Below are 12924 nucleotides of genomic sequence, written 5' to 3' on the forward strand. Positions count from 1 at the left end.
ACCCAAAAGCCATGATTGCCTCCCACACAATTTAAATTTTAAAAGGTTTAAGAGAGAACTCAAAAAAAAAAAAAAAAAAAAAAAACAAAACAAAACCCCACACCACACATCCCATTTAGAGTTTTTTCAGCCTCATCCATGCTATGGTTGAAAGTGGGCTTAGACGGGACCTTACAGAAGAAGATAAAATAGGAACTTTCAGCGGTTTTTTTGGTCTGTCAATTTTTTTGGTGGCTTAGAACCTTTAAGAAATTGTATGTGTCAGTTTTCCAAGAGGACTCTGCACAGCCCTAACTCAATGCGGAGAGCTTTTGGAAATCTCACCATATATCTTTTTCTACCTCATATTATTCCCTTTTCTATCTGTCCTCCCCTATCCCTTGCTCTTCTTTTCTTCCACTCACCTCTCCTCTATCCTTCGCCTCTTCCTCTCCACTTACTGCTCTTTTCAATATGCTTGTAAACATGTTAATGCTTATTAACTCATGTCTCCAAAATGGACAAGCCACAGGGAGTGGAAGAGGAAGTAAAAGTCTTCCCCTGCCCCCCCACCCTCCCCCTCAATTGCTGCCAGTGATTATCCAACTTCTGTGGTCTCCTTAAGGAACACAAAATGGCATTAGACTAGCCACTCCGTGCTTCAGAGAGCACCCAGTAGCAGAGTGCAGTGCTCTGTCTCAGATGCATTGCACGTCCCACTGTATACAATGGAACACTGCAACCCAGGCAGCTCGGTACAGAACAATTGTTTCCTGACGTCACTCCCAGCAGTTATGAATTCCCGACATGAGTTTCACCCCTGCCAACAGGCTAGGCCACAAGAGTCTGGTGCCAAGAGGTTATGCAATGCACCCTTGCATTAGCCTCTGGGAGGCCTCCCGGACCCAGAGAGTAGCTGGATCTTTATAGTAACATATACAGCTAGGTACTTTGCAAGCCCACACAAGGAACACTTAATCACAGCTGCAAGTCGTCCACTGCAGACTGAGGTGAAGGCTTTCAAGAGTGACTAATGATTCTGGGTGCCTTTTTCTTTTTGAGTACCCACCCTGAGACCTGATTTTCAGAAAGTGCCCTCTAAAGGTCAATTCCCCTTTATGGCGTGCCAAGGTAGGTACCACAAAATGGTGGCACACGAAGTCACTTGTCATTTTGGAAAGCCTGGGCGTTACAGAGCCACAACAACATTTAGGCCAGCTTCTATAAAGAGCCTTGTATCTCTCCCAGAAAGCTGCATTTCCTTATTTCTTCTCCCACAGTTCCAACTTATCCCGGCATCAACAGAAACTGTTCTCCATTCTAATCCACCCGCACCGGATGTGTTGGCCAAGTGGGAGCTTTTGCAATTCAGGAACTGTCAGACTAACATAATGCATTCCTCCGGAAATGATCAAACACCGGCCAGTGATCCAACACCACTGGATGAGTCAGATGGAGGGGGAGGCAGGCTGCTTGGAAAGGAGGGTACGTCAATTGACCTTGATCAGCTAGTTAGCAGTGATGGGAAAGGGAATGTAGGAGAGAGACAGGATCAGTGTTCTTTTGAGCACATTAGACTTTCAGCTACACAATAAAATGCCCATTACTGGACATGTACAGCTGACCCCTCTCTTGGAGAGCTACTAACATATGGAAAATGTCCCATTGGCAGAACAATCTAAGGGGTGGGAAAGGGCTTACTGGAGATTTAGCACCACTTACCAAGATAGTGCTTGACACAGTCATGCCAGTGGAGATTCAGAAGGTCTGGGTAGATGTCAGGCAGCTGTTTCAGGGCGAGCAGCTTCAGCATCCTGGAAGTACAGCACTTAAGCTCTAAGTCCCTCAAAAGCTTCTCCTCGGACAGGGTGGTGGGGCGCAGCTCCACCTTGTGCTCCTGCAGCACGTGGTCCACAGATGCTCCAGAAAGCTTGGGGAACAGTTTCTCCTTCACCACATGAATGGGGATGAAGATGGCACCTGCTCGAACCACATGTGGGAAGGGGCACTTGCGAGTGAACATGAAGGTCTCCAACTGAGACAACAGCTTGCTGAGGAGCATGCTGATATCCTGGAAACCCAGCCAAATCTCCTTGCCTTTGGAGGCTTTCTGAGCTTCCAGGATCCGGGAACCATTCTTGGGTTTGAGGGGAGATTTCGAGCTCTCTTTCTGCTCTCCGTCCAGCTCCACCCTCCTCAGCCACTGCTTAAGGAGCTCCGGAGATGTTCCGGACACAAAATATGAAATCCTGTTGCAGAGAGATATGTGCAATGCAGTGAAATACTGGCTGGATGAAGTCTGCTGGGCAGGGGATTCACAGTTGCTGGGCAGCGAGACGTTGGCCTCGCCCAGTGCTGGGGAGGCCTCTGGGGCACTGGGAGACAGAGACTTTGAAATGTCGGGAAGTTTCAGATAAAGGCACGTCATCTGCAAGGGTTGGATGTTGGCCTGGGTGGCTGCTGGGGGGCCCTGCGTCGCTGCCGGGGGGCTGTTGGCCTGGACGGGTGCTGGAGGGCCCTGCATCACTGCCGGGGGACTGTTGGCTTGGACGGGTCCTGGAGGGCCCTGCGACACTGCTAGGGGGCCCTGCGACACTGCTGGGGGGCCATGGGTGGGTGCTGGGGAACTGTTGGCTTGGGTGGCTGCCAGGGGACCCTGCATCACTGTCAGGGGGTTGTTGGCCTGAGGGGCTGCTGGGGGACCCTGCTTGGGTGCCAGGGGACTATTGGCCTGGGGGGCTGCCTGGGGGCCCTGCTTGGGTGTTGTGGGGCTGTTGGCCTGTACTGGGGGCACTGCTCGTGTTGGGATAGATTTCGAGATTTTGAATTTTTTGAACATGAAGGCTGTCGAGCTCTGGAAGTTGCTCTTGTCCCCAGAGCTATTTTCCACTGACAAAGGCAAGGCCTGGGTCTTGGAACTCTTGAACACCCTCTGCTTTTTGAGTGGTCCCTCTTTCGCCGCCTCCTCACAACATCCTCCTTTAGGAGTCACCTCGATCTGTCCAGCTGGGCTCAGAGGATCATTGGCCTTCACTAGCTCTTTTTTCAAGCTGAGGTCTAGCACTACATCATTTTGAGCAAGTTCCCGGTTCCCAGTGGCAGCTGGAGCACTGATGCTGCCGTTCTGTGGCTCACTTCTTGCTGGCAGTCTGCGTGGCAGAATCTTTGGCTTGTAGATCTCACAAATCCTGCTGTTACAGCTTCCATCCTGCTGTATCACACTGAGGTTTTCACCCATCTCCATCTCTGCTTTTAGGGCCTGGGTTGCTTCTTTCCCAATAGGCTTTTCTGATGAATCCTTGGCAGAAGGTGGCTCTGAGACAGCCTTACAGTCTCCACTTGACAGGCTGTTTCGGAAGGGGGACTCTTCCTCTTGATGATCTTTTGAGAAGGGAATCCCTGCCGACCCTTTGGACCCTTCTATGTAGTCCCGGTAAGGTGCCAGGCTAAAGACATTGTTGATAACTGGCATAGGCGGGGAGGAGGGAGTAGAATCTGCATCTCTCAGGCTTTTCAGTCCCTCCTCAGAAGAAATGACCTGGGGTGAGGAAACAAGCCTGCCTTTGACCTTGGGGGCTTCTTCTTTTTTGTGGTAGTACGGAACTGGACTATCAGTAATGACAATGGGAGCTCCTAACTGAGCTTCATGAATCCCTGTGTTTCTGTGCATAGGCTCTTTCATGGATAAGCTGGATCTTCTCTCCGAGTGGGCTTGTTCCTTTCCATGCAGGCTGGGTTGTTCTGTCTGACACAGGCCCAAGCCATAGCCTGGCTCTCCTCTAGGTAGTGCTTCAGTGAGCCTTTCGGAGCTGTTGGATAGCCTATCTAGAGCACCAATCAGTTGGAAAGCACTGTGCTGGCTAGCCACCTCTTTGCTTCTGGGGTTCTCCCTCACCGATTGAGTCCCATGAGAAGTAGCTACTCTGCTATCAATGTGCCGATCATGACCAGCATCCGTATTGGCTAAGGAGGCATTGTACAAAGCCATGTCAGAAGGTGCAAAAACAAAACTGGGGTTCTGCTGCAGATAGTCCACGTTGCAGCTGGAATTCTGCTGGAGCTCAGGTTCTCTAGAAGAAACTCCAGGCTTCAAAGCTGGAGAGGCCACTGGAATTGGACCAGTTGGTCTATACACATAGCTCTCCAGAGGGCTGGCGTAATAGCTTCTCGGGGAATGATGCCTCAGGTAAGTGCTAGAAAAGGGCCGAGGTTCCCCACTTCCTGGAAAGTTGGTTCCTTTGTAGCCACCTGCAGTTGGCAAGGTTGACAGAGTGCCATTCTGTTCCTCAGCATGAGGGGCCTCCTGATAAAGAAACGTTTGCTTGTGTGAGGTCAGTGGGTAGTGAGACACCGAGTAGCAGGCTGGAGATCTATCCCGATAGGCTGCTGTTTGGGAATGGGCCAGTGGGCTGGCAGCGGAAGGCTGTAGCTTGGACCATGTATGTTGGGATAAGCTGCTGCCATGTACATCTTTGACCCTTTTCTGGTTGTTGTACACAGCAGGGTAGTTTGCTTCAAGAAAGGAGGTGCTTTGATGTACTCTGTATTTCTCAAATGCTGCATGGTAAGGTGGAAAGCCTACAGAGGCTGCTACCATCTCTTTAGTGGGAACCCCTGTGCCTTGGTGTAACTGCAGGAAGCTGGGATCAGAGTGATGGACTCTCTTGGGTAAAGCAGTCCCACAAGACTGGTCTTTTGCGTGGATATGGTGCCCTGAGGATACTGGGGTTGGTACAGTCCATTCCACTTCCAACGGCCTCTTCTGCGTGCTCTCCATCTGAGTTTGTAAGGACATAGAAGCCCTGGGGTCCACATAGCAAACAGGGTTTCTATAAACTGGCTTGGGCACTGCCAAGGTGGCATAGCCTGTAGGTGCCTGAGCAACTGTTTTGTTTAGGAGCCCAGGTTTTTGCACTGGGAAAGCATGGCCCTGAGCCTGCTGCATATGATTTGCCCACTTCTCCTGAACAACCAGGTGGTCTCGGACCATGCTGTCCTTCCCTTTGTCAGCACCGGAGCTCCGTAGTCTTACCGCCAGGCTCTCAGCTTCTCGTCCGTACAGCAGGCAGTTCATCAGCGCACCATCTGTCCTCATGTGCTGGCTGACAGCATTACCTGGATATTGCATGTAAGATGCGGCTGGACTCCAGTGGGTCAGAGACTCGAGCCCATCAGGGCTTTGCAGCGGGTAAGCAAAGTAGGTTCCCTTGTAGCTGAAATGGTTTTCAGAACCATGACTAGGCAAGGGGCTCGATTTACACAAGCCTGTGGGGAGGACACAATTTGGCTCTGTCTCCAGCCGAGGTAACTTGTTGTAGGCCACAGGGTCCAGGTCCTCTAAGTGTCGTTTCCCAGCCATTATAAGTCACTCTCCACCTTGTGTCCTGGATGCACAATAGGGGATTCACTCTGACTTGCCTGAAAGAGAAGAAAAAGGAAAACAGTGATTTAAGCAAAAGGGGCCAAAACCAAGTCACACAGAACTTGCCACGCAAAATGTCTTGCCATGTGATTTTTCATTGGTAACAACTGGGGAGAACCAGGGGTGTAAAATGAAGACAGCAGGCTAGTTTCATAAGAAATACACAATGCATCTGCCAACACCATGGCACGATACCAAGGAAAGATGCATCGAAGGGGTCTTCCCAAATGGAGATGTTCTAGCATGAAATTGGGGGCAGTGAGACTTGTGCTGCTTGTGGCATTATTTTGGTGATAATTAAACCTGAAATCCTTTGTGTTTATCACTACCGGTACTGCGAGAGCAATGCAGCATAATCCCAGTATTTCAAATTCAATGGACATTGCTTTTGATTGGTCAGTTTTTGCTCATTGGCTGGAGGAATTGCTATACTTCATTCTAAATTTTTTTTGGTAGGCAATAGCTTTGTTATTAAAACCACATACAATGTTCAAAATTTTTATGGCAGTCCAATGCAAATGATACACAATAAATCAAAAGTCTTCACAAGTAGTAACCTTATAGAATCTTTATCTGGAAAGATGATTTTGCAGTCAGTATGGAAGCCACAGATCCTGTAATACAGGCCTTTGTTAAATGCCAATCACATTTTTCATGCCTACACCGTATTGCCAATCCCAATCATTCAAAAATCATGGTCCAGACGGGTCCCACATAATACTGAGATTTGTAAATAATACATTTTAGGTTTATTTGCCTTCTACTTCTTAAACCTTTAAGGGTCATTTTTTTCATGCTTTTCTCTGCAACCATGAGGACTATAGACTGTTTAAATGAAAGCTGAGATTTTCATGTAATCCCATGATTCCAAAAACTGGGGTTTTATGAGCAAACACCAAATATCGTAAAACCTTGGATAAACTTGTGAGGCTTTGCAGCATTAGGGGTTTTAATATCCACTATAGTGCTTTTATATGTTAACAACAATCCTTTTTATGTTGTGCATTTGTATAATTTAGTCTCTGTACCTATTCAACTGAAAAGTTCTCTGTAGTTAACTTGAACCTAATTGAAAAAATGAAGGAAAGGCATGTGCCCATGGGAGGGGGAGGGGGATGTTTGTTTTTGGATAACCCAACATTTTGCTGCAACTGACAGCCTGAGCCCCAGCCGCTATCAGCTTGGATAAATGGATTCTACTGTACTGGGGGAGGGAAGGGGGATTTGCAAACCTCAAGTGAATGCAAAGTTGTAGACTGTGCAAAGTAAGCTAATTAAAACCAAAATTGCGGTGGAAGCCTAATATTGTGGGAGCCACAATATCGCAAATTAAGTAGGGCCTTACTTATAATACAATTAAGTTCCGTGATTGATAAGATGTATTTGTTATTGCAGATGTTTTCTGTGATTTATGAAAACATGATCCATTGAAAGATGTTTTTAACTCATTAGAAGTTGCCTGTTACCACAGCTGTTAATAATAAAAACTGGATTAGAAATTCCTTTCGCTTATTAATCATATAAACTAAGATACCATAAAAAAAAATCCATCAAGTACTGAGGTAAATTGAGAGATACTGAAGAGAGAAAAAACACTAGGATACATTATGGGAAAGTAGCTTTTCCCTCCTCAAAGGAATTTTCTTTGTCCTAAACCAATATATAAGGAATGAATTTGGGGATGTTAGTTGGAAGCAAAGTGAGCTACAAACTTCTCCACTCTCACATTGGTAACATATGTTTTTCGTCTGTAGTCTGCATAGTGCGTATTCAGTACTGATCAATTGTCTTAAATAAAAATTGAACTGAGTTAAGTTATTTGCTATCACTCTTCATTAAATCCAAACATGCAATAGCAGCGTGTGATGGTTCAGCCATGATTCAATCTAACCTTTTGGGGGTGGGGGGAAATAGTTGAGCCATTTCCTTTAATGATTTAAAGGGTTCTCAAAAGTATTTCTAGGCCAATCTTTTTTAATCCTCCAAACTTTTTATATCCTCCATAATTTATATTATGCAACTGTATTGTGTTTGTACGTTTGCATATATTACTCCTAGAATTCAGTTAAGTGTAGCACAGGTAATTGGGTTAATTAACCTTAAAGTTTGCCATATTCATTTTAAACCAAATGTTATAAACCAGATATTCTTTAATATGACCAGTCTTAATTCTTATTTTGAGCTAGTGTCCGAGATGCTGACAATGTTATTGTGCTATCAAGATTTGCTGGCTGAGACCAAACCAAGACCCTACACTCAATTAAGGCTTTGTCTACACTAGACAATTTTGTCTGCAAAAGGCAGCTTTTGTCAACAAAACAGTGGAGGTGTGCACACTACAATGCTCCTCCTGCCAACAAAAATGCTCCTGTTTTGCCACCAAAATAAAACAACCTCGACAAGAGGCATAGAGCTTTTTGCAGCAAAATTAGATCAACAAAGCGTCAATGTAGACCAGTGGCTCTCAAACTTTTGTACTGGTGACCCCTTTCACATAGCAAGCCTCTGAGTGCAACCCCCCCCCTTATAAATTAAAAACACTTTTAAATATATTTAACACTATTATAAATGCTGGAGGCAAAGCGGGGTTTGGGGTGGAGGTTGACAGCTTGCAACCCCCCATGTAATCACCTCGCGAGCCCCTGAGGGGTCCCGACCCCCAGTCTGAGAATCTGTGGTGTAGATGCTGCGTTCTTTATGTCACCGTAACTGGCCTCCAGGAGGTATCCCACAATGCCCATTGTGACTGCTCTGCTCACTGTTTTGAGCTCCACTGCCTTGAATCCATCTACACAGGCATGTGCTCCTCCCCTTTCAAAGCCCCAGGAAGTTTTGAAACTGCTCCTCATGGAGAGCTTACATAGCTGCTGCCCAGCTGAGCATGCCAGCAGCAAACACACTCCTGCTTGGACTACAGGGGAGGAGATAGAACTCCCACAGCCTCCTCTCCCCACAGACCCAGGAGAACTCAGAGGGAATCAAACTAACACAGAATCCTGCTCCCTCTGGCCCTAGGACCACAGCAGCAGGCAGGCAGGGCAGGCTGCTGCTGGGAGGAGTGGGAAGAGACTCCTGCTGTGCAGAGCCAGGGAGTGAGGCAGAGGCTGATGTTGGGGTGTCCCCCTCCACCCACCCATGTACCGGTCTCTGCTGAGATGGGGTGCCGGAGGACACCAGCTGTCTGTGCACCAGCTTCTGCCTCAGATTAAGTTCAGACAGCCACTGGAAGCAACCAAAGAGACAGCATGCTGACACACACACTCTCCCTCAACACACTGTCTCTCACTCACCCCTAGGGTTACCATACGTCCTCTTTTTCCCGGACATGTCCGGCTTTTCGGCACTCAAACCCCCGTCTGGGGGGAATTGCCAAAAAGCCGAACATGTCCGGGAAAATGGCGGCTCTGCTCCTCCCCTGACTCTTCGGCTCTGTTTAAGAGCCGGGCTGCCCGAGCACTACCGGCTTCGGGCAGCCCCCATGCCTCCGGACCCTGCGCTGCCGGAGCCTGGGAGGGGAAGTGCCCGGCTGGGGGCGCAAGGTCCGGAGGCAAGGGGGCTGCCCGAAGCCCAAGCGCTACCGGCTTCACGGTTTGCCGGGCAGCCTCCAGACCCTGCGCCCCCGGCTGGGCGCTTCCCGCTCCAGCTGCGCTGGGGAGGCGCCGGCCGGGGGCGCAGGATCTGGGGGCTGCCCGGAAAACTGTGAAGCCGGTAGCGCTCGGGCAGCCCTTTCCGCGTGGCTGGGAGTGGGGAGGGAGGAGGGGGCGGAGTTGGGGCGGGGCTGGAGATGGGGAAATGGGTGGGGCCAGGGCCCGTGGAGGGTCCTCTTTTTTTATTTATTAGATATGGTAACCCTACTCACACCATCCCCCAACCTGTGGACTTCTTGTGTTAGTGTTCAGCAATGTCAGTTAGTGCCTTTCATATGGCTCAATGTATTCATTTGTTACAATGGGTTATCATTCCAGCAGAGGGAGCTATAGGACCATCATAGTAATGGCTGCAGACATCTGGAAATGCCACTTAATGTCAAGACCATACTGATCTTGGCAAGATCTAGTGCTCGCAGAACATGACTGGGAGGGAAACATGGAGGAAATAGAAAGTGTGGGGTGAAATAAAGGTCTTGTCTACACAGGAGAAATTGACCAGCCTAGCTATTCTGGCATAATTCCCCCCTCTGAACATGATATTCCAGAATAAAAGTGATTTTATTCCAAATAGTCTGCTTTATGAGTGGAGTACTTACTCCAAAATAAACTCACTTTTACTTCAAACTAGAGCAGTGGTTCCCAAACTTCAACAACCTGTGAACCCCTTTCACTAAAGTGTCAAGTCTCACGAACCCCCTCCTAAAAAATGAATATTTCCAGGGATTTTCTCCTTTATCCGAGTATAAATTATAAAAGCAGTGATCTGGGAAATATAAAATTTGTTTTTATGACATGCATATTACACACTATTTATTAATCATTACAGTATTATTACATTATGAAAATGGCAACACTTTTACAATATCTCACTTTTGTAGCTTGTATCACTTTGAATAAGCCTGTTATAAGACAAGGCTTCTATGTTTCATCAAGGAGTATCAGATGTGAAACAGCATGAAAGTATTTAAAAAGCCAACTCAAAGAGTTCCTCCTACACAAGCATTCAGGTCTTGAGCAGTCCAGACAAACAATGCACATTACAACAAAGCTTAAAAACTTGTTCTTCATAATAATTTAAAAAAAAAAAAAAAAAAAAAAAAAAACCACAATACTCGCTGCCTATTTAATTTTAAAAACAGCAAAAAATATCCACCTCCCTTTCCATTTCTTATAATGAATCTTGAAGTTTAAATGTTCTCAGTGTGAGAGATATGCTTGCTTTGATCTGCTTAGCTCGTGGAAGTCCAGTGGCCCAGTGCTGCCCAGAGTCCCTAGGACTAGCTCTGTCCGCCATTATGGAATTCCCCCCCCCCCCCCCCGAGAACCCTCTGTAACATTTCACAGACCCCCAGGGATTCACGAACCCCAGTTTGGGAACCACTGGACTAGAGCATCCACGCTGGGAGCTATTGCACATGATCACTATCGCTCCTCTCACCCCCCACATACCCTGGAGCAGGACACAAATCCACAGGACTTAAAAGCTAAGAGTTGGGTGGGGGGGGTAAGATGGAAGAGGAAGAAAGAGGGTGAGAAAACCTCTCTCTCATAGCAAAGGCAGCAGGAACTGCCACAGCATGAGCATGGGCTTTACGGTTCGGTTTCTTCCTTTCACTAGGAAGCTGTGTGCAGCACCCGCTTCCTCAGGAGAATAATAGGTGATTGTTAGTCTGAGGCCAGACCCGCACGTCTGTATCAGATTATGAACTCCTTTTGTGTGTTCTATGCCCCAGGCAGCCAATTGTACTGAGTTCCAGACAGCAGCACTGCCCAGGAAAGGTATTTGACACCTCATGACGGGCTATCACTGAGAAGCCATCACAGAGCGATTTGGAGCCACTGACTTTGATTGGCTGAATGGCTGGCCCACCGCCAAGGAAACAATGGATTTTCTGCACAGGGGCCCACAGGTGACGAGAAAGTGGAGAGAGAGGCAGCTAGAGTTTTCCAGCTGAGCATGTGGCAAGGGGACAGAGACTTTATTTGAGAGTAAGTCTCTGCTCTGAGCACAGGGAGCCACATGGAAGCAGGACTCTCTAGGGTTGCCAGGTATCTGGTTTTCTACTGGAAAGTATGGTCAAAAAGGGAACCTGTCAGATGTACTGACCAGACACCAAGAGTCTGGTTACAGGTGGGGGGAGCGGGGGAACCAGGTCATCAACCCGTTCCAGCTCCTGCTCAGCCAGGGCTGCCTCCTACCTGCATCTCATGGGCAGGCAGGCAGCAGGCTCCACATCAGGCTGCAGCTCCTGTCCCAGCCCTGAGCAGAGGAAGCCCAGCTGGGAGGATGAGGGAGAGTAATGAGCCTTTAGTGAGGGGGAAGAGGTGGAGCAGGGGCGCAGCCTTGAGGGGAAGAGTCAGAGCAGGGACGAGGCCCGTTTTCAGCAAAGTAGAAAGTTGGCAACCCTAGACTCTGCCCAGCCTGAAACACTGACAAACCTGAGAGTCACAGAAGGGGAGAGATCAGACATGGGGAGGAGGCAACTCAGGAGCGTTGTTCTTTTCAGAGATCTGTAGCTTTTGAGTGCTTTTACAGGCAAGAAGATTGTGGCTAAGAAATTCCATTGCTACACCTACGTTCCCTGCCACATTATCCCTGAAGGGTCGGACGAGAAGCCCAGAGAGCCCACAGCCCAGCTGAAGTTCTGTGGGACACTCAGGAGGTCTCAGACACTGGTTTTGGAGTCGCCCATCCTCCCTCCTAAGGAGGCAGACAGGGGGGCTAAGTCCAGGAGTGCCCCTTATAGGCCCAGAGCTACGAACAGTGACAGGACTCTCTCAGACCCATCTGGCTTAGAAGCACTTAAGATCCAGCGATGGGGTCCACTCACAACTGACTGGTGACCATCTAGGGAAGTACCAGGTCAGCCTGGGACACCCAGATTACAGTCATCGCAGTCCTCCCAGAGAGGCCAGGCTGGCATTTACATGGCACTGCAGCAAGAAGACTCATGCACCTGCCCTTATGTAGTTCACAAGTATAGTAACATGGAGTGACTCTGACAGCAGAGTCACGTGGGTGTCTCCTCACCCTTCCTGTTTCTGACAGGTTTGTTTACCTCACCTTTCCCCTCGGTTACAGAAGTGCTCTCACTGGAAGCCGGTACTTGGGGATTGGGTAAGAATGCGATCAGGAGGCTCCTTGGCAATTTACCTTTAACCTCCTTTAATTAAAAAAAAAAACACCCACCAACTTAATGATGCTGGCTGTTTACAGTGCTAAAGTCCTCAACGAAAGAATACCCGACTGCCAGATGACCTGTGATACCTTCCACACCCCCACTCCCGGAAGTCTTCTACTGCCCCTGAGAGAGGAGACACTGATAAAGTCAGATGTCAGTTAGATAACATGTTGCCACTGCAAGGTCTTTACAAACACCAATTCAGCTTCACAACACCCTTGTTATCAAACCTTGTGTGCTGGTGGAGAAACTGAGTCATTGAGAAATAGGAAGTGAGTGGCCTAAAGTCACAATGCAGTTACTAGGCAGAGCTGGGATTAGAACCAAGTGATGCCCGCTAACCACTAGACACCACTGCTTCATGGATTAGCAAAATGAACCATAAGCAGGTCTGACAGGATACAGCAGCTTTTCTGACTTTGTGAGTATTGGATGCCATCTTGTTGCCCAAGTGGTGGTTAAGAGACTCAAATTTCAAAATGCAGACCCTGATCTGAATGTACTCAGTTGGAGCGTCTGAGTTCTGGACAGAGAGGGTGTTTCAAGAGGAGTTTATGTTAAAATCCATCTATAGTGACCACTCAGGAGCAAATTCTGTAGCTGAGGTCGTAGAGAGATTCCATTTATCTTTCCTTCCCGTTTTCACATGGTCATGATGCACCATCTGGAAAATTGAGGTGAAGAATAGAGA

General features: G+C 48.0%; 1 protein-coding gene across 2 annotated transcripts in view; it reads right to left on the reverse strand.

The window, feature by feature from the left end:
- C10H15orf39 (chromosome 10 C15orf39 homolog) overlaps positions 1-12924 on the reverse strand; it is a 34100-nt gene that overhangs the window by 12743 nt on the left and 8433 nt on the right. For both annotated transcript variants that reach the window (XM_054042198.1, XM_054042199.1), the window contains exon 2: positions 1702-5397. In XM_054042198.1, the coding sequence (XP_053898173.1) occupies positions 1702-5338 (3637 nt within the window). In that variant the 5' untranslated portion in view covers positions 5339-5397. The remainder of the gene's footprint in view (positions 1-1701; positions 5398-12924) is intronic.

This window comes from Malaclemys terrapin, chromosome 10, assembly GCF_027887155.1.
Source record: "Malaclemys terrapin pileata isolate rMalTer1 chromosome 10, rMalTer1.hap1, whole genome shotgun sequence".
NCBI lineage: Eukaryota > Metazoa > Chordata > Testudines > Emydidae > Malaclemys > Malaclemys terrapin.